The 20,820-nt window shown below is 36.9% G+C and overlaps 1 protein-coding gene and 1 long non-coding RNA gene across 2 annotated transcripts; one reads left to right on the forward strand and one right to left on the reverse strand.

Moving 5' to 3' along the window:
• Nucleotides 1-857: 857 nt before the first annotated feature.
• On the forward strand, nucleotides 858-3,331 carry LOC108174408 (uncharacterized). The gene is made up of 3 exons (XR_001791223.3): nucleotides 858-1,122; nucleotides 1,208-1,306; nucleotides 1,424-3,331. It is a non-coding gene; the product is annotated as an uncharacterized lncRNA (long non-coding RNA).
• Nucleotides 3,332-5,946: 2,615 nt separating this feature from the next.
• Nucleotides 5,947-9,279, reverse strand: LOC103422450 (cysteine-rich receptor-like protein kinase 10). Its single transcript, XM_008360514.4, has 7 exons — nucleotides 8,358-9,279; nucleotides 7,745-7,888; nucleotides 7,478-7,599; nucleotides 7,115-7,325; nucleotides 6,793-7,030; nucleotides 6,542-6,692; nucleotides 5,947-6,459 (listed from the first exon to the last, which is right to left on the reverse strand). Exons 1-7 carry the CDS (start codon nucleotides 9,154-9,156, stop codon nucleotides 6,130-6,132), a joined length of 1,995 nt encoding a protein of 664 aa, XP_008358736.2. The 5' UTR covers nucleotides 9,157-9,279; the 3' UTR covers nucleotides 5,947-6,129.
• Between the last annotated feature and the right edge of the window lie 11,541 nt (nucleotides 9,280-20,820).

Consider the following 20,820-nt stretch of genomic DNA (forward strand, 5'->3'; position numbering starts at 1 on the left):
TCACTCGTAGTTCATAGATTTGTTGAGATTTGATGCCTTGTGCAGTTTCAACTCGTGCAGGCAAGGAGCATTTGATGCCTTGTGCAGTTTTAGCTTGTGCGGGCGAGGACTTTAAGCCATTGGAGCTATATGTAACTTCGTGATTTTTGAGACTTGTTGCAGCTTTGTGTCATTCGATAATTGATACGGCTTCGTGCCATTTGAGACTTTTCTTCGGCTTCGTGCCATTTGAGACTTTTCTTCGGCTTCGTGCCATTTTGGTATTTGATAGCAGGAGTGAATTTAGTTTATATAAACCAGGGATTCGTCTTGATTTCACGGTTGCGTCTAAAACTTGATATCAGACTGCCTACGTATCCTTAACGGAATCAAACCGGCGTAGTTCGTTATATTTGTTACTTTGTTTGGATTTGCATACTTGTATTCAGTCTTAGCAAACTGAGTAGAACCCATATATGAACCTTCGTTTTTTTTTTTTGTCTAATGGGCTTTGTGAAGTAGGGGTTTTATTTTGTCTTTCCCCTACTTAATTGCTTGATAGAGATCTTTTTTTTTCTTTTTTTTTTTAATTCCTAATCTTAGGAATTTCGAATGGGACTTGACCATCAATTGCACTAATTTTGGTATGGCTTCATTCCGTTTATGCTTCTGAATAATTAATAGGTAAATGACCTATTAATTAGTATTGAGTAAAATAATCTTTGGAAGGATTTTTAAGGACCACGTCACATCCACCCTTTTTTTAATTGGAACTTGATGGCGCCTTGTCCTGTCTTATTGCATTTCTTGTTCTTCTTTTTATTATGGTGTTTTGGACCATTTGACCAAGATATCTTTCCAATCTGACAGCCATTTTCTTTATGTAACTTTTAAAATTTCCAAGTCCAAATAGGACTCGGTTTCAACAAACTCTCTTCCTCTCCACGTGAGGTGCAGATTTCCTTAGTAATCACGCCTCCTCGCAAGATGTCTTCAGCGATTCCTCGTTCTCTTAGCTCTAAAACCTGGTGGTTTTCCTCCAGATGCAGGAAACTATTCCGATATATTTGGGATCCCATGGATTTCGCTATATTTCAAACTTCTATTTGGATTGGGTATCCGTGGATTTCAGAGTAAAAATGGGTAAGGTTTGTTGGAGCTCAAATTCTTTGTTCAAATTTCTTCAATTTTACCACCGTTTCACTTTAAATTGCAAACCCATTTACAGGTCACAAAAGCTTTCACCTTTTCTGCTGCCTTGTTTTCTTGCTCTTGCCATTTTTGTTCGTTCTTCTCTTTGTGGATCAAAAAGCTCACCACTTTGCAGGTGATTCCTTTAAACAGGTTACCCATTTTTATTTTTTTTTCATATTCTGGATCTGTTTATGTATTTGGAGTGAAATAAAGCTCTAACTGTGATGAACTTGTCAATTCTTTCGTGCAGGTGTCCCGGGCAACGGCATCTCTTCGATTGGTTGTTGGACAAACCATTTTGCAGCCCCGAGTTAGTCGAAGACAATTATTGATTCATGGCTCCAAAGGTGAGAGTTTGTACTCTGAAATTTGTAGTCACACACTCATAATATCTGCCATATTTTGAATGAGTTATGATGTACTTGTGTGTGATTATCACTCTGGTATTTCTGTTTCCACAAAGAGATTTTACTTGACTGGCCTTGACAATGGCATTTGGACACCCTTTTTGTGTTCCCATTCTTGCCATATTTTCTCTTTAACATTTGTACAATATGATGCTTTTTCCCAAAAAAAATCTTTCTGTAGTTTTGATTTGTCTACCAAGTCTTTTTGGTATTTAATACAAAGGTTACCATGTGAATGGGTTTTCCAAATAATTTGGGAAATTTGGCAGTAAGCTTTTCCCTCTCTGTAAATTTGGGATGGCAAGTGTTTAATATAAAGGCTTTGAACCCTTTTTTTTTATCTTCTCGTGGCAAAGAAGGCTTTGAACCCTCTTTTAAATGTTTATGGCAGAGAAGCAGGTGAAAACTTTGACAAATCTTTGTCCCATCTTCACGTGACAAAGAGGGTTGCTTGTCTATTTAAAGATTGGGAAATTTTCCCTTTCTTTCCTTGTCTTGTAGTATTTCAATGTCTCTCTTTTTTTTTTGGTCAAAGCTTTGACACAATGTTTAATCAAAACTTTGACACAATTGTAGTATTTCAAGGCTTTGAACCTTTTCCTTTTTGTCCTAATTTAGAAACTTTGAAATTTTGACCCCTTTAAACATCTTCACGTTTCCTTCCTCCTTTTTTATTTGTCTTTGTCAAGAATTGTGTTGAAAACTTTTCTTCTTGTGGAATTGGACCAAGCATGAGTCGGTCAGGGGGAGCAAAAGTTGTATTTTTCTTCTTTTCCCTTGTTTATTTGTCCATAAATGCATCTGTTTTGGACCGCAAAGGATGAGTTTCTTCTGGCTTTATGCAACACGGCATTTGCCAAACCCATCTATTTCAAGTCGCATAATGTACAGACAGCAGGTATAGGTTACTTAGACTTTGATTGGAACTTCACGGGGTGGTCTAGGCCACCCTGAAGAAATTCATGGGATTCTTGGAAATTATCTCTGCTGCTTGTTGGTGGGGAATTGGTAGATCGTTCAGAGTCTCCACCTCTATCTGTTTGGTGCAGGAAAATACCAGACAAAGAGACAAAGGCCTTATATGCCTTCGCTTGTTTCCCTTTCCTCATTTTTTGTTTCTCTACTGCTTTTCAGTTTTGTGTTTGCTGCTACAATGCTTTTTTTTATTTGCTGTGGTCGCTGCTCTTATTTTGTTCTTTCTGCAACATAACAAGAGAAAAATAATAATTTAAATAGAACTTGTTTCATACCTGGTGATGAATGTTCTTCTTTAAATCTTGACTTGAAAGCACGAAATGGTTGAATAGCTTGCTCTCTTTCCTGGCAGCACCTTGTTGCTTTTGGTATTTTCTCTAAAAGTTGCTCTTATTTTCGGCAGAGTTTCCCCTCTTTTTTCTGTCTCTTTTTTTGTTGTTGCAGCTGATGCCCATTTATAGGCATCATAGGAGGGTTCTAGAGCTTGTTACGTGGGGAGAAGATGGAGGGCATGACTTCCTGCCACTCTCTCTTAACCCCTCTTAACTGACCCCACGTTTTTTTGTTGCAGGACAGGAGGAACCTGTTTATTACTTCCCCCTTTTGTAGGAAATTTTTCCTTATTATTTTTTATTTATTTATTTATGGATATTTGGTTTGTATGTAAAGCCCATTCTTATCTTTTGGGCTGGTTTACATCTTTGTTTTGCCTTATAGCCTGACCCAATTTGTATGGACTCTATTTTTTTTTTATGTTGTATATTTTTGTTGTTCAACACTAAGCACGCAAGTATTTCTTTTCTTTTAAAACGATATAGTTTTGAACCTGGTCTTTAGTTCTCATTTTTCTTCAAATATTTTAAAGAAAATTTTAACGAAACATTTCCTGTACTGTTCATTTTTAACGTTAAGAACATTTTTACTTTAAATAGTCATTCCTGATACTTTTCACTTACAACACATTTTTGTCATTTTGATTAAAACTCAAAATTTTCATTCTTTTCATTAATTTTCCTTATTTTAAAAGAAAAAACGATAACAATAATCCACACCCACACCCGATTACTCCCCCACAACCCAACCCCAACCCCAACCCTGCCACCACATGCGGCCATTTTGCCACCAAACCACTACTCTCTCCTCTCTCATATTTTCATTCCTCAAATATCAAGTAACTTTTAAATTATAATCCCAAATATTTTGGTTTATGAATAATTGAATATTGAGGTTTAAAAAAATCAAACGCTTTATTTAAATATATATATTAAATATTAAATATATATATTTAAAATAACTTATGACCGCACAATTAACGATGAATACACAAGATTCGAGGATTTCTAGAATCCTGACAAAGGAATCCTCTTCCTGCCGAGAGGGGCCGAATCCATTGTGGGACTTCCCGGAAGTGGGAGAGAGGGAGTGAGCAGAACACTTCAGACTGACTTGGTGTCATTAACCAGCTAGTTAAGGACTTGGATTCTCTGCCCTCCTATTTCGGTACCCTCCCCGTGCCCTCCTGTTTTGTGTGGTCACGGTTAATCCATGCTAACATTTTATATTGTTTTTTTTATAAAAATAATAAGACAAAAAAAAAATAGTAATATAAAATATTGATGTGGCTTAACCGTGACCACACAAACAGGAGGGCACCGAATTGGGGGGGGGGAGAGAATCCAAGTCCGCTAGTTAATGGTTACCGTCCATATTTTAGTGGCCATAGGATCAAATTTTGATTGATTGTTGACTTTAGATTGTGTCAGTAGATTGAAAAAGATTTACATATATGAATGTACCGTACCAAATAAAATATGGGATGTGATATCCACACACTTTATTTTATTTCTCACATATTTTTCTAATTTTCGACCGTTGGATTGGATGAATTGAAGAAGATCAACGGATAAAAATTAATAAGGGTGTGTGAGAAGTAATTTGAGGTGTGTGGATAGCACACCCCATAAAACATTAATATGTATAAACTGTTTTTCGTATATCATTAAACAATTGGCACTCATACAAATGGCAATGAATAGCTAAGCTCATTTGTTCATTCATTTAATTTATAAAATAAATAAAATAGCCAAAATAAAAATAAAAAAAGCACCACTGAGAGAAAAAGGAAGGTGCAAAAGCACAATCCGAACGTCGGAACGTGCAATGTTAGGTAACTACACACTGAAGAAGATTCAATAGAGAGAGAGATAGAAACCCTTTGATTTTTTATACAAAGAGAAAAGAACCTTGTTCCAATCATAGGCGTGAAAACTTGAGCCTTGTCAATCACGTTATGTGGAAAAAAGCTTCCTTGGTATTCTTCATATCATGTGGGGAGTCCACCAAGGACCAAAAAAGTGGTCAGTTGACCCAGTCAAGGCCAAAAAAAGTGGCTGGGATCAACTCCGGTGACCTCCTGATCTTCTCGTTGGTTTGGAACCCACCATTTTTTTTAAGAAGTTTTAACGAAAAGTTTACAGTACTGTTCATTTTAATGAAAAACTACATTTTTACAGTAAAAAGTCAATCATGGTATTATTCATTTTACCCTTTATTTTATCCTTATCGTTAAAATTCAAAGTTTAAATCATTTTCATTAGTTTTTTTTTATTTTTTATGAAATGACTGAATGAACTGCTTGAAGTTGATGTTTCTGCATACTGGGCACGCCCACCCCCGATTACTGCCCCCAAAATAACCCCCAGTCACTGTCATGTCAACTCCCGAATTGCACAACCACTGAGCCACACAAACCCCTCAACCCCGCCACCAAATGTGGTCATTTTGCCACCGAGCCACTACTCTCTCCTCTCTCATATTTTCATTCCTCAAATTTCAAGTAACCTTTAAAATATAGAGTAAACTGTTATTTGACTCTTTGAACTATACTCTAGTTGAAATTGACCTCCTAAACTATTCTTTTTTATAAATTAACCCCCTATACTATTTGAAATCAGCCAATTGATATTTTGTCGGTAGATTCCGTTCACTATTTCATCAAATTCAAAAGAAAATTAGTCTTTCCTTCATTAATTCTTACTTGTCAACTATAACCACCCATGAACTTATGACATTTGAAAACAAATAATAACAATGTGTGATGGTCCATTATATAAACGTTTGGTTTTTTATGTTTTCTCATTATGCTATATGCTTTTGAATTATTCTGTGTCCATATGTCAAAATTTTATTAGTGGTTATAGCAGACAAGTAACAATTGATGAAGAAATGACTAATTTGCCCTTGAGTTTGACGAAATTGATTCCGCAATCAATGGGAAAGGGTTAATTGACTGATTTTAATTTACCAAAAAAATAGTTTAGGGGTCAATTTCAATTGGGGTGATAGTTCAGGAGGTCAAACCGCAATTTACCCTAAAATATAATCCCAAATATTTTGGTTTATGAGTAATTATATTGAGGTTTCAAAAAACATTAAACACTTTAACCAACCCATTAATTATAAATCCTGAATCCACCGCTCCTCACCTATATATATAAAATTCTAATCCATAGATTGCAAAGCAGTGGGTTGATAAACATATATTACAATAGATCTAACGCCTTGTTAATGCACACTATCTAGGGTATACTTCAGTGATAGATCCTTCATAAACGGACGGAGATGACTTGCTGATAGATTGATCGGACTCCAGCGTTATCTTTGGCATGTTCCCCACTGCTCTGCTTTGGAGAAAAAATGCCGGTTGTTTAGGTAATGCCAGACTGACAGAGTAGCTATTGAGCATGAGAACTACTGATTGCATTGTAGGCCTGTCAGCTGGATCTTCCTGAACACAAAGTAAGCCGATGTGGATGCATCTGATTACTTCAGTCCTCGAATAAGAGTCTCTCATACACTGATCCAACAATTCCAAAGATTTCCCGTCTCTCCATAACTTCCAAGCCTGCATAAAACTCAAAAGTTTAAATCATAATGCTATGTCAATACAGGAGAACAGAACACTGCACTTTTCACTTTAAGCTTACATGGCTCGCGAGGTCCTCAGCTGCATCGGTCTGAAAGAAGTTACTGTTCTTCTTGCCACTGATGATTTCTAGCACTAAAACACCGAAACTATACAGATCGGACTTGACAGAAAAATGCCCGTGCATTGCATACTCAGGAGACATATAACCACTACAAGTTGAGAAGGGAAAATTTGACAAATTCATTAGTACAGATAATGCAAAGAAGAGGTGGTCGTGTTAAAAGAAAAGAAGAAAAGGGAGAAACTTACTATGTTCCGACAATTCTATTTGTGTTTGCTTGAGTTTGATCAACCCCAAAGATCCTGGCCATGCCAAAATCAGATATTTTTGGATGCATGTCCCCATCTAACAATATATTGCTGGCTTTGAGATCACGATGTATAATTCTAAGTTGAGAATCTTCATGCAGGTACATGATTCCTCGAGCAATTCCTGAAATAATCTTGTAACGTCTTGACCAATCCAATTGCCCCTGTTTCTCAGGGTCTGCAAATCATCAAAATCAAGTCATCATCGACGAACTGCTATTGCAATAGGGAAAGACTATCAGATGTTCGAGTGTGTACAAACCAAATAGGAAACAGTCGAGGCTTTTGTTGAGCACATATTCATAAACAAGAATCTTTTCTTCGCCTTCCAAGCAAAATCCCAATAGCCTAACCAAATTTCGGTGTTGAAGCTTGGCTACCAATACCATCTCGTTCTTAAACTCTTCTGTGCCTTGGCCAGAGTTCTTTGATAGCCTCTTCACAGCTACTTCTTGACCGTTTGAAAGTGTACCCTGCGAGAAAACTTCAATCAAACAATGGAATGTCCACTCATGGCATTCATGGACGGCTTATGAGGCTCCAAAATTATTCAGATTTTGCATGCATAAAAGTTGGAACTTTGTAGACCTTAAGGAGCACTCATGTCATATACTGATTAACATACCTTGTAAACTTGACCGAAACCACCTTCGCCTAACTTGTGATCATCGGAGAAATTGCTCGTAGCTGCTTGGATGGTAGCAAAATCAAATTGCAAAGACTCGACAGTAGAAATGTCATTCTCACCTGAACAACCAACCAAACCATTTTTTTTTTTGAGAAGAACACAACCAACCAAACCATAGAAGCACAACGTTTAAAGACGAGGAATAAATGAAAGGAGAATCAACGAGAATAAACAAGAGAATCGCAGAAGGATATATTTGTTTACCGCTTGGTTCGTCTGCTGCTGCTTGATTGTACTTCTTTCTTGCTCTCCTAGTTATGCAGCAGTAACCCACAACAAAAAGTAGCACAGATACAGATATTGGTACAACAATGGCAACAATTGTCCTAGTTGGGATTTTACTTTTTCCTGCAAAATAAACAAAAAATATTGAGAAATGGGTAAAATCAGCAGCCACAGCACAACACCATATTCCCCTGTTCCAAAGTCCACAATAGCTATCAATTACCCAACAAACTAATCTGATAATACAATAATCACTTGATTGGGGCTTCCAAAAAGGTTAGAAACGTTTTGTGACAGTTCGCTTTTCTAACAACATTTTGGGAGAAAAACTTAAACTACATAATAGAAGCACTTTTCGAAGAAGTACATGCCTAGAAGCAGTTATTAGAGTTTTCATGAAGGCATTTCCAGCAAAAATGCTTACAAGCAGAAGCGTCAGTCACGGTTATACCCTTTACACTCAATTTTGAAATCCTTTTTTGTATTAGATTAGAATATCGCTCGAATAAAATTTCAACGTATTTATATTTGCTTAAGTTTAAGGTTGTCAACTTTGAAAATTAAATTTGAATTGAAGAATTGGTCACTTTACCTTTAGGCGGAGGAGGGAGAGAAGGAGGAGGCGGCCCTGGTGCAGGCTCAGGTGCTAACGTAGCGTTCTGGGCGTAGAAGGGGTAGACTTCGTACCTAACATTACAACTCGGAAACAAAACTCGTCCTCCGAGTTTCCCATTACAGCAACTCGGAAGTAGGGCTATGGTCCCCCGTAAACAGCGGTTGCAATCCGCTTCCGACAGGTCCTGCGTGCACTGCCCGAGGCTGTACACCGAAATCAACCCGCTAACATTTGCTTGATTCGTCGCGAACTTGTCCGCTTCTCCGGCGGCCTGACCGGCAACCTGGTTCATACTGGCCCCCAGGACCTGGTTGAACCGAGTCGGGTCGGTGGCGTTCTCCGTGTTCCACATGTAGAGGCGGGGTGACTCGGCGGCGGTGGAGAAGAATGACTCGTTGGAGTAGCGTAGCAAGCAGTCGTCGTACCAGATCACCACCTGTTTTTCTACGGAGCAGCGTTTTGGGGCCTCGGCGGTTGCGGTGGTGACACAGGTTTGGCAAGCGTCGGTGCCCACGACGTCGCCGCGGCAGAGGAAAAGGCCGTAGACGGCGTTGTTTGTGCTTTGGACTGTGGCGTTGTAGAAGCCGGTGGAACGGTTAGCGTTGGAGGAGAGGGTGGAGAGGAGGCGGTTGAGGTTGGACTGGAAGGTGGAGTTTGGTGTGAAGGTGGTGGTGTTTGGGCAGATGTGAGCCAGGTAATCAGCATCCGTACTGGTCGGAAAGCTGAGCAGAGTAAAAACGGAGAAAATCAAAAGAAGGGTAACCATGTTTTTCATGTTTTGATGATTTGATCATAAAATCATAGGTTTTTGTATTATCAACAAAAGCAAAGGAGGGATGGTAGCTTGACTTGACTTTCAGTCTTGAGTGTTCACCAGAAGAGTCCCTCTCATAGAACCGGATTTGAATAATGCGAAATTAAATTTATAGATAAAATGTTACAAATTAAGGGGCATGTAATTTGGTAATTGAATTATATAACTTAGGCATTAATAACATACTCATTGACATATTATTTAGTTTGTAAATTTTATCTACAAATATAATTTTCCTAGCATTATACTAGATAGACCAAATTTGTAAACTAATTTTTTTAAACTACATAATGTGATTGTTAATAATTAAATTATATTAATTAATGCAATTATTTTCTATTAGTAACATCTCATTTAATTTAAAACTTTAATCTCCTTAATATCATCCATTGATTAAGCTCACCATTTAATGTTTGTTGTGTCATATTAAATGTGAGTTGGTGTTGAAGCCATTTCAATGGGTCGTTGTCTTTATCATCAAATTCATATTAAAAAAAAAACAAAGGGAGAGATGGAAAAATGAAAAATAGAAGTAGTTTGAAGCAAAGTAAAATGCAATGGGGACGGGAGTGGTAAAGTGTGACGCCAAACTCGCCAGTTATATGTATGGGAAATTCCAGCTTCGTGTGGATTTTCTGGGGATTATTTAGTTCTAGCATCAAGGAACAAAAAAATTCCTGAACAAAATTATTGATTATTACCCGCAAGGATGTTAGAAGTTCCTTAAACTTCAAGAGTACGACATATTGGGATTTACTATAGTAGTAATATCTCATTCATCAACATGTGAAAATGTTAAAAACTTGAAGCATAGGACAATGTATTATTCACTTAAAAAATCAATGCAATGACATTCTTTGTAGTAATTTTCTCTTATCATCATGGCCCATTGAATGTTTCGTTTGGCCAATTGAGAGACGTAGCCCCACTTAATGGGACCGCTAAACTACTAGGTTGTTCTCCCGCATACCCCATCATGTGATAAGTTATTTCAAGATATTCGTATTATATACGTATTTGTAGTGGCAGAGCCATACTTTTTAAATAATGGAGTCTTAATTTCAACAAAGAAAAAAAAAATTCAACTCGTCAAGCACCGGGTGGGTACTTGCCGATTCCTGCCAACATTTGCCAAAGTGTATACGAACGTATGTCGACAACTACTATGACCAGTCGAGGCTTGTCGAGGGAAGCAGTAGGAAACTATCGAGTAATGTTGAAGACCGCCAAGGTTTGTCAATTGAGGCATTTCATCGAGCATTTGGTTCGCACAATATTTCATCGAGCATTTGGTTCGCACAATAGAGTCGCATACAAGAAGAGAGAAAAAAAAGACATGGATGATAAAAGAAAACAAAATTGATGATATTTTGATTTAAACTGATTATTCTGATGGTCATCTCAAGCTTTCTCGTGCATATGATATTAAACGAAGCAAGCAACCTTTGGTGATTTGGAACCGTTAGGTTTGGAATTCTTGTTTTCGTCCTAGAAATTCTCTTTTTCTATGGAAATTCATGCATGGGGAAATTGTTACAGATTCTTTTTTATAGGATAGAGGTTTTGCTCTTCCCTCCATGTGTTCCCTTTATTGCTCAAATGTGGAAACTCCAAGGCATTTGTTTTTTGAATGTTCTTTCCCACGTCAAGTTTGGTCTTCATGTTTAAATTGTTTTGGGTGATCTCTCCTTTTGATGATATTATGATCTTCTTCACTTATCCTATTCGCAAAGGCTATGGCTCTCAGATCAATGGGGTTTAATTGGAGTCTGATTATATTGTTTATGGACAACACGTAATAAGCTTCATTTTGACGATATTTGACCTTCCATTACTTCTATTGTTCGCTCAATCAATTGTCAACTCGTTGAAATTGATTTGCTGAGCAAGGGAAACATGAAAAATTATGTGGAAGAACTTTGTATTCTTCTTGCTATTAGTTTGTCTGGTCATCATGCCAAGTCACCTTGTGTTATTGAAGTTTTATGGAAAACACCTTCTCTACATTAGGTCAAAGTGAATAATGATAGTACAACTCGTGGATTATCGGGATTGGCTGGTACTGGCAGTATCTTTCGTGATCATTTTGGTTCATGCGTAGGGTGTTTTGCTACTTCTTTAAGGGTGACTACCTCTTTTGAGGCTGAATTGCATGTTGTAATTCATGCAGTAAACTTAGCTTGGGAGAAGGGTTAGCGTTCCCTTAGGATTGAGTGTGATACATCCTTGACTGTTCTTTTCAATTATGCTTCTCATAATCGTGTTCCCTGACGTTTGAGGGTTCGTTGGTTGAATTGTCGTGCGTTGCTCATATTTTTCGTGAAGGGAATCAGGTGGTTGACTGTTTGGCAAATTTTGGAGTGGACCATCATGAGGTTTATTAGTGGGACTCTTGTCCTCCTTGTGCTATTGCTACGTATCATCATAATCTTTCTCTTCGCCCTAATTTTCAATTTTGTTAGGATGGGTTTTACTTTGTTTTTTTGTGATTGGGTTTTCGTGTTTCGAGCAGTTTTCTACTTCTTGTTAGGTTTGACTTCAAGAGTTGTTTTTAGCGGGTATTGGCCTAGTTTCCCTGCTTGTATTACTTTTCTTTTTTCCTTCTTCATATTATTAATAAAATATAGTAGAGAGGGGACGGGTGGGGGGTTTCTAAGGGCAACAATCCTTTCTCATTCAGGAGAGGGTTGGTGTCTCGCACACGACTGTTAACAAAGAGCTAATCTTGCCTAATCCGTCTCTACAAATTATATATAAAAATAAATAAAATAAAAAATAAAAAATAAAACAAAATTAAAAAGAGAAAGTTATGATTTAGTTTGTCATAACTATTTATAGAGATCAAAACAAATACACAATCAAATATACATAGAGATTTTAAAATTGTTGGGATCATAAGCGATCAATTACCCCAAGCAAGTTTGTACTTTAAAATAACCACGAACACTACAACGTACGTATTATTTGCCAAATTCATATCGGTGAAAAATCAAAATTGCAATGTTGGAAAAAATAATTGAAACTTTGCAATCTGAAAAGTCACGGCAGATAGTCTTTGTCGAAGAGTCTAAAGTCAAGCAACTTTAATTTTCCATGTGGAAAAGTATCTCACTAGATATGTCACTATCTCAGTCAAATTCGTTGAGGAAACGTAAACGAATAGGACGAACTGACCAAGAAATTGTATAAAATTTCGAAAGAATTTAAGTATAAAATTATAATAACATATGATACGATGGAGACGTAAGTGCCAAAACGTTACCATATAATATACTATTAAACATGAATTTTCAACAATAGTATAACAATAACAAAGTCTTTTTCTACTAAGTGAAGTCAGTTGTATGAATCCTAGAATGTCCTTGCGTTCACATCTTCTGTTAGATTTAAATACTCTAAGTCTTTTCTTAGAGTCTCTTCCAAAGTCTTTCTAAGTGAAGTCAATTGTATGAATCCTAGAATGTCATTGCGCTCATATCTTCTGTTAGATTTAAGTACTCTAAGTCTTTTCTTAGAGTCTAGTCCAAAGTCTTTCTAGGTCTTTCTTTACCCCTTCGACCATGAACATCTGTCTCATAATCGCATCTTCTAACTGGAGCATCAGTAGGCATTTGTTTCACATGTGCAACCCACCGTAACCGATTTTCTCTCATATTTCCTTTAATTTCGGCTACTCCTACTTTATCTCGAATATCCTTATTCCTAATCTTATCATTTCTCTTGTGCCCACACATCCAACGAAGCATTATCATCTCCACTACACCCATTTTGTGTACGTGTTAATGCTTCATTGCCCAACATTCTGTGTCATAAGGCATTGCTGACCTTATTGTTGTCCTATAAAATTTAATTTCCCTTGAGCTTCAGTGTCATACGACGGTCACACAACACGTCGGATGTACTCTTCCACTTCATTCATCCAGCTTGCATTCTATGGTTAAGGTCTCCATCCAAATCTCCATTCTTTTGTAAGATAAATCAGGTAGTGAAAGTGGTCGCTCTTTTAGTACTTCATGATCTCCAATCCTCACCCCTAACTCATTTGAACCTCCGTTGATTTGTTGCTGATAAGACTTGTTTTGTTGATCTTAGATAAATATGATTTATGTTTCTTCCCTTACTAAAGATTTGAATCTTTGAAACAAAGAAACTTGACAATGTATGTTAAACAATATCAATTAGCTTAAAAAAAAATTCACAATGTGAGCCAATTTTTTTTGTTATTAAACAAAGAAATGTGATATCCACACACTTCTTTTAACTTCTCACACATTCTTCTAATTTTTGAACGTCGGATCAGATGAATTGAAGAAGATCAAATAATAGAAATTAAAAAGGGATGTGTAAATAGCACACACCCCTAAACAAATGCATGTTCAAATTAACAAGGAGTGTGTGAAGATCAAAGTAAAAACGGGTGTGTGGATAGCACACCCCTAAAAAAATGAGTGCTATTTTTTTTTTTTAAGCCAAGGTTGAAACATATATGTACAAGAAGTGATGGGAAAAAAAGCAAGGTTCTAAAAAACGCTAGGTGCTAGTTAGGTGGCGGGTTGGCGCCTGGCGCCTAGGCGGCTAAGCGGGGTCTAGGTGGCTAAGTAGGGTCTAGGCGGCTAAGTAGGGTCTAGGCGGACGCCTAGGCGAATTTAAGTAAATTTCTTATATATTATATGAATTAATTAAATTTACTATATCAAATGTAAATAATTATTTAATAATATGTTATTTCTTATAGAAGAACATATATATGTGAATGTTTTATGTACATATATAATATGCTTGCCTAAGAAAAAAAAACAAACAAAATATTATCTAAATAATTTATAATTTATATAACCTTTATATATATATATAATATCTCAAACTTCTAAAAATATATAATGCCCATGTAGTGGGTGCCTGAGTGATTTTCATGATTAACACCATTGAATGACCCTTTAGTAGCCGTCTACCTCACCTCTGTCACATCACCCAAGGTGGAATTCATAATTGGGGTGTGTTATCCACACACACTTTATTTTACTTCTCACACATCCTTTGATAATTTCTATCCATTGATCTTTTTCAATTCATCTGATTCGAAGGCAAAAAATTAAAAAAATGTGTGAAAAGTAAAATGGAGTGTGTGAATATCACATCATTTCATAATTAACCTATATCTCTTCGTTGGAGGTGAATTGTATTCCCTCCTATTTTCATACTCTTTCAATCCCTTCCTATTTATATGATCACAATTAAATCATGTCAACACTTTAAATTAATTTTTTTTATAAAAATAATAAAACAAAAAGTAATAGGAATATAAAATGTTGATGTGGCTTAACCGTGACCACACAAAACAGGAGGGGATGAGAAGAGTATGGAAATTGGAGGGCAAACAATCCACCTCCCCAATTTCTTCTTCTTCACCCTTGAATAACCTATACCTATACCTCTTCGTTTCTTTTTCTTCACCCTTTCACCCCTTCAGAACCTCAAAATTGGATCTCAAAATCAACTTGTGCCACCACATATTGAAATGATAGGGAAAACAAACTTCTCTGGAAGCCCGACCCCATTTTTTTTATCAAAGATTCAAAACACAACCAAAGACACAGAGAGAATCAGATCGTCTAGAGATTGGTAAGGTCACAATTGAACAAACCGGACGACTACCGATTTCCAAAAGATGCTCTCTCTCTCTCCCTCGGCACTCTCTCTTCCCTCATCTTCACAGAGACAAGTTGTAGAAATTCACCTAGCTCTGCTGCTACATACGAGATTGGGAGTTGTAGATCCATTGCAAAAATTATAGCGAGTTTTGGATTTGCAGCGAGATTCAAACCGCCTAGACTGCCACCTAGCGCCGCCCAGCCCACCTAAGTTCTCCCCGCCTAAACGAACGTTTTGGTCTAAATTGGGTCGGAGCTCCGCCGTCCAGCACCTATGCCAATTTTTAGAACACCGAAAAAAAGATGTAAAAAAGAGAGATTTTTGTAAACTGTACTAAATAATTTATTTAATTAAATTGAGAGAATTAAGAATAGTAGCTAAATATAAGATGGACTACGTTTGCAAGATAATGAAAATTATATGTAAAATTTTATTTTTCACCGAAAGCTACATGGGCTTTAGCCCATAGTAGCCTTTTATGTGGCTAACGCTGGACGAACCAAGGGCATCGATGAGACAAGGATAGATAGTCTGGGAATAGCTCAACCAGGGGCAACGGAGTTTTTTCAATGTTGCTAATCGTTGATTCACTTAAACAATCAAGCTAAAACGCTTGATTTTTCTAAGGAGGAAACATTCACCTTGATAAATTTTTCATTGTAATTGGAATACAGGAAGTACGCCATGTGTTTTTATATAAGTGATGTGAAATTTTATTTTTTAAGTTATTAACTTTTTAACACACATATCCCCAATTATATAGTAACATGTGGTGTACCCCTCCGTGTTCCGGTCACATTAAAAAATCTCTCTACTCACCTCAATTGTACAAAACAAATATATTTTAATGCATTCAAGGCTTTCTAGTACAAAATTTATAACCATTTACAAATTAATAGACCTTAAGTTTCCGTGACACCCTTACAACTCCGAAATTAACTTAACAAATTCCTAAGTAATTAATGACACACCCCGACCAGGATCAGGGCATGCTGGCCGTCACATGAGAGTGACGTAGTCATGTGCACAATGCAGAAGCAATAATGATAATAGAGAATACGAATAAATAAAAACCAACTCATAAGAGTACTAACTAAGATAAGTGCTAGAATATGCGTTAATACACAATCAGGGCGTAAGTAACTTAAGTTTAGTCCAGAAAACAAGTACTAATTAGACGACACCCAAAGATGCCTTACATTTGTGATAGTCTGTCAGAACCTCCAATCAATTCTCGTGAGTCACCAACGAACAAGCTTACCTAAAACCTAGAGGGGCGCAAAACAGAAAGTGTGAGTGGGAAAAAACAAAGTTTTTCAAAACCATATCATTTATCAAATGCTTTAACCCTTAGTCGTAAAACATGTATAATTTTCCCAGAAGTGGAATATATATATATATATATATATATATATATATATTTCAATTCATGCTTCACATATCCATATTCATAACTCAGTTGAAAATAAATTCATGGAAAATAACATATTAGCTGGTACCCCTGCAAAGGTCTGTACGGCTGAATTCATAGCTCATTAGTCAATCTAGCCGGAGTCACCACAAGTGACCTATACGGCATTACACTGCACACGAGTCGGAACCACTGTAAAGGTTTGTACGACAAATCTGGGTGTATAGTTATGCTCAATGCTACGCTCTCATGATAGCTGTGCGATAAATCGCTAGTCACCTACAAGTCGGAACCACCTATAATGGTCTGTACGACAAGACTGTGCACCTAAATTGGATCCAATGTGAGCATATGGTGCGGGAGATGACATTATATACAGGCTTGTGCCATATCTTTGGCTAAATCACAATCACCCATGATGTAGGTTTATGAGCTCTCAATCTCGTCTCACATTATCAATATCTCATATAACAAAACATAACTCACCTGGTACTTACCTGAGTGTCCACAGCACCAATTTGCATTATGCATCATATACTAATTCATATGCTGAATATAATTTATATGCATGGCATTTCAAAGCTTACTTTTATTTAAACACATTTTCTGAGAAAATATCAAGTACATAAATATATATTGAAAACTAAAAGCCCACTCATTGGTATGTCAAAGGGTCATAGCCCCGGAGTCTCCCTTGACTGCGCTATCATCGGGATAAGTCTCACCTATATGCGAAATAACTGAATAAATGTTATTTAAAGCACATAAACAAAACTAGTTAATAACTTCTCATACATTGCTCAAATGAGATGTTTGAATATACCAACGTGATCTACATAACCTCACAAACATCTCCATATTTTTAGAAAAACTTTTCGACCACCCACGCACCTGCCAAGGCACGGCCAGACGTGCCACCCACGCGCGGGCACGTGCTAGGCACACTGACGGTAACCATAACGGCGTTAGGAAATATTCCGTTAATTAATAGCATATACCGTTAAAACTAACCTGACGCCGTTAGAATATTCCGTCAACTTTAAGGGAATATTCGCTCGTCTTCTTCCTTCGACTCCGATTACCATTGCCGTCGCTGGAAAACTAGAAATTAGAAAAACCTTGATATCTCAGTCATTTCTTAACCAAATTACCTCAAATTTATCCCAAATTGAAGCTTGTAACTAGAAGAACAAAACCTTACCAATTTCAAGGCTTGAAATCCACTGAATCTCAACGGAGAAAACTCGATAATTCGGCCAAAACTTACAACTCGTCAAACTCAACTTCCCGACGTCCAAATTACTTGGTTTTTCTTCTCCGAGATTCGTAAGGACATTCTAAAGCTTCCTACAAGCTTAAAATCTCCTGAAACATCCATAATTACGACCACATAAATAGTACCTCAAAACTGGGATATCGGTTTCTCGAGTTTTCGAAGTTTTCAAGTCCTAAAAATTGTACGAACGGACTCAGGAGCTTGTAGGGAACAAGAATATTACCTTTTTAACGTCGATCCGTGAAGACACAGGTTGGTTCGAAGATGGTCTGAACAATGGTACAGATGATGGCAGAAATCCGAAAGAGGGAGGGTCAACGAGTTGTGTTTGTGTGTTGTATGGATGTGTGGTCCTAGTTGGCTACCAAACAACACAAACAATTTCCTTTAGTTCCAAATACTTAGGAATAAAAAGGATTGGTCCAAGTCTAAACCACACAACACAACTCATAACGTCCAAGGCATTTAAGAAATTTCACACCGTCGAAAATAAATATTTCGGGACGGACTGTCACAATTAAAATATACATCCTTTAGTGTAGATGATATCGATTGTTAAAAAAAAAAATACACATATTTTATTATTCCAAAACATAATAGTGGTTTTCAAATTGTTTTCTTCAAGACATGCCTCCACATCTTTCTCATATTCTCAAAGAAAACTTGTCCTTGAGGTTTTTTGTACCTAACCACCAGAATGCAAATAAGTACCTAACCACCGGTCCACCACATCTAAATTTGTTTTTTTTTTCATCTCAATTCATACATAATCATAAAAATTAAAATGTAAAAGAATACATAGCAATGAAAATTCTATACAATTTAAGGGCTTTTGTTAAAGTCTCACACATGGCCCCCAAAATTTCAGGACCAACCTTGAATAAGAGTACCACCTAACACTAGCAAAAGGACTTAGTTCATAATCGAACTAAGGAAAAACATGGTTGAATTCCAAGACATGAAAAAAATCTTGAAACTCCAATTCTGTGCGTGTGTATCACTCGGAAATCTGCAAGATCCTCTTTGCGGCGCTGGGAGGCATGGTCGATTTATGCCGTGAGTTCACTTATATATGCTACCCCTTTTGCCTTTTCTTATTCCTCTTCTAAAACCACCATCCAGAACCAATGCTTGTCAGAAACATATAAGCATAAGTTTTTATAAAGAAACTTTAACAAAAAGTTCCCAAAACTATTCACTTTAACGAAAAATCACATTTTTACATTAAAAAGTCAACCTTGATACTATTCACTATACCCTTTATTTTTTTCTTATCGTTAAAACTCAAAGTTTTCAATCCACTTTCATTAGTTTTCTGTTTTTATAATCATCACCGTACATGCCAATAAGGTAAGGAAATATAATTAATTTGTACTGGCCCATAATTGGACTGACTTCTCTTTGACTCTTTGGGTTTCATGAAGCCCACGCAGCCCATCTCAAATAACTCCTCGGGATTTTTCCCATTTATCCATTAAATCTAACAATTTAATATAACATCATGACTAAGTAATACGTAGGAGATGTATAAAATATACGTAAAATAACAATTTAATAATGATACAAAGAATGATACTGTTGACTACATTGTAAAAGATGAAGGATTGATACAGAGGAAGAGGAAGAAGATAGAGAGAACCAAGAGAGATTCTAGAGTGAGAGAGTTTAGAGAGAGAAATAGGATTTGTATTAACTAATCAAATGAAGATTACACATACTGTTTATATAGAAATCCTAACTACTTTAACCAAATACTAACTACCTAACTATATTACTAACTGTATTACATTTGTACCCTTAATACTCCCCCTCAATCTCAACTGGGGTAACCCAGTTTGAGATTGGAAGACCAACTGCAATCACTGTTATGAAACCAGAAAACAGAACACAGAGGACAGAAAGTTCAAAATACTTCCAATGAGCAGTAGCAACTTGTAGAAACAGAGGACAGAAGCTTTGACAAGGGAAGTGTATCCCATGAACGCACAACAACAATATCTTCTCCCATTCTCTGCTTCGTACGTTCAGTTGGGTCAAGGTCTCCATTGAACTGAATTAACCATAAGCAAGTTTGTGCGCCTTGGCATTGCATCAGCACTGAGTAATAAGAATGCCTCTATTGAAAAGAAAGCCGTTTCCCTTGGCTGGCTGAACTGCCTAATGATTTGGAGTCTCATGAGCTTGTATACCAAGTTCGAACTACAAAAGAGATATTTCGAGACTACAATGAATATCTAAACCAGATAAACTTGTATCGCCAGAGAATTTGGATGTGCAAAGTCTCTGGAAAAACTAATTTGACTTATGAAGAGGCTTTGCTATCAGAAGATCGTGTTACTGAGAAGGTTCAGCAGTTTCCCAATGAGTTCGTAGCACCTACATTACAGATTATCCAATACAGTATGCTTTCGTTTAAAGACCTTGCTGACTTGTCCTGATTCACCAACCCATAGGTATCTTTCAAAATCCTTTAAACAAACAGCGGAATGAACAACATATCTTCTCTGTAGTGTCTGGGAACACAAAACCATACTGCCTCTAACTGATCACAGCATATCAACGAAATGAGATACTGGAGCTTCACACAAGAATAGCCTTCCATAAAGGAGTCGTAGCACACCCTCATGCCGATATAACAACTTCTTACGGGATTACCCTTCGTGGGATTTACCGTCAACAATCTCATTCAACATTGGCTTCGGCCTTTAACATTTACAAAAAACTGAAAATTAACAAACTATAGTGTGGCATCGGCCTTAACTATAGTACCACGGGATCGCCCTTTGTGGATTTTACCAAAAACAACTTCTTTGAACAATGGCATCGGCCTTCACAATTTCAACAACAGAAAATCAACATCAATGTAGGATTACCCTTCGTGGGATTTACCTACTCAAAACACCGGATTACCCTTCGTGGGATTTACCGTTAACAACTTCTTCTACCCTTCGTGGGATTTACCTATTCACATAACGGAATTACCCTTCGTGGGATTTACCGTTTACAACTTCTGCAAACTTCATCGTATAACCGGACTTACTGTAGATTCATGCTAACAACTGAGTTGGTTAGACTCTAAAATTATAGGCTGAAGAACTGTGATTATCAGTGCAATACCAAGGATATCTTGACCAATCGAAGCAAATGAAATGCAGCGATACACTGCCCACAAAACAACAAATGCATGATAGCAAAGTCACCAAGCAAGTCTGCATGCCCTTTATCCCGCCAATGCAAAACAAAACCACCAGAATGTCCACAAACCAGAATGACATGAGTTTGTAAA

This window comes from Malus domestica, chromosome 10 (genome assembly GCF_042453785.1).
Source record: "Malus domestica chromosome 10, GDT2T_hap1".
Taxonomy (NCBI): domain Eukaryota; kingdom Viridiplantae; phylum Streptophyta; class Magnoliopsida; order Rosales; family Rosaceae; genus Malus; species Malus domestica.

What these genes read in the sequence shown, in the direction of transcription:
- LOC103422450 (XM_008360514.4), bottom strand. Translation starts at nt 9,156, where the DNA reads ATGAAAAACATGGTTACCCTTCTTTTGATTTTCTCCGTTTTTACTCTG. An exon ending in TCTCCCTCCTCCGCCTAAAG is followed by an intron (nt 7,889 to 8,357) that starts GTAAAGTGACCA and finishes TTTATTTTGCAG; the next exon opens with GAAAAAGTAAAATCCCAACT. An exon ending in CTGAGGACCTCGCGAGCCAT is followed by an intron (nt 6,460 to 6,541) that starts GTAAGCTTAAAG and finishes AGTTTTATGCAG; the next exon opens with GCTTGGAAGTTATGGAGAGA.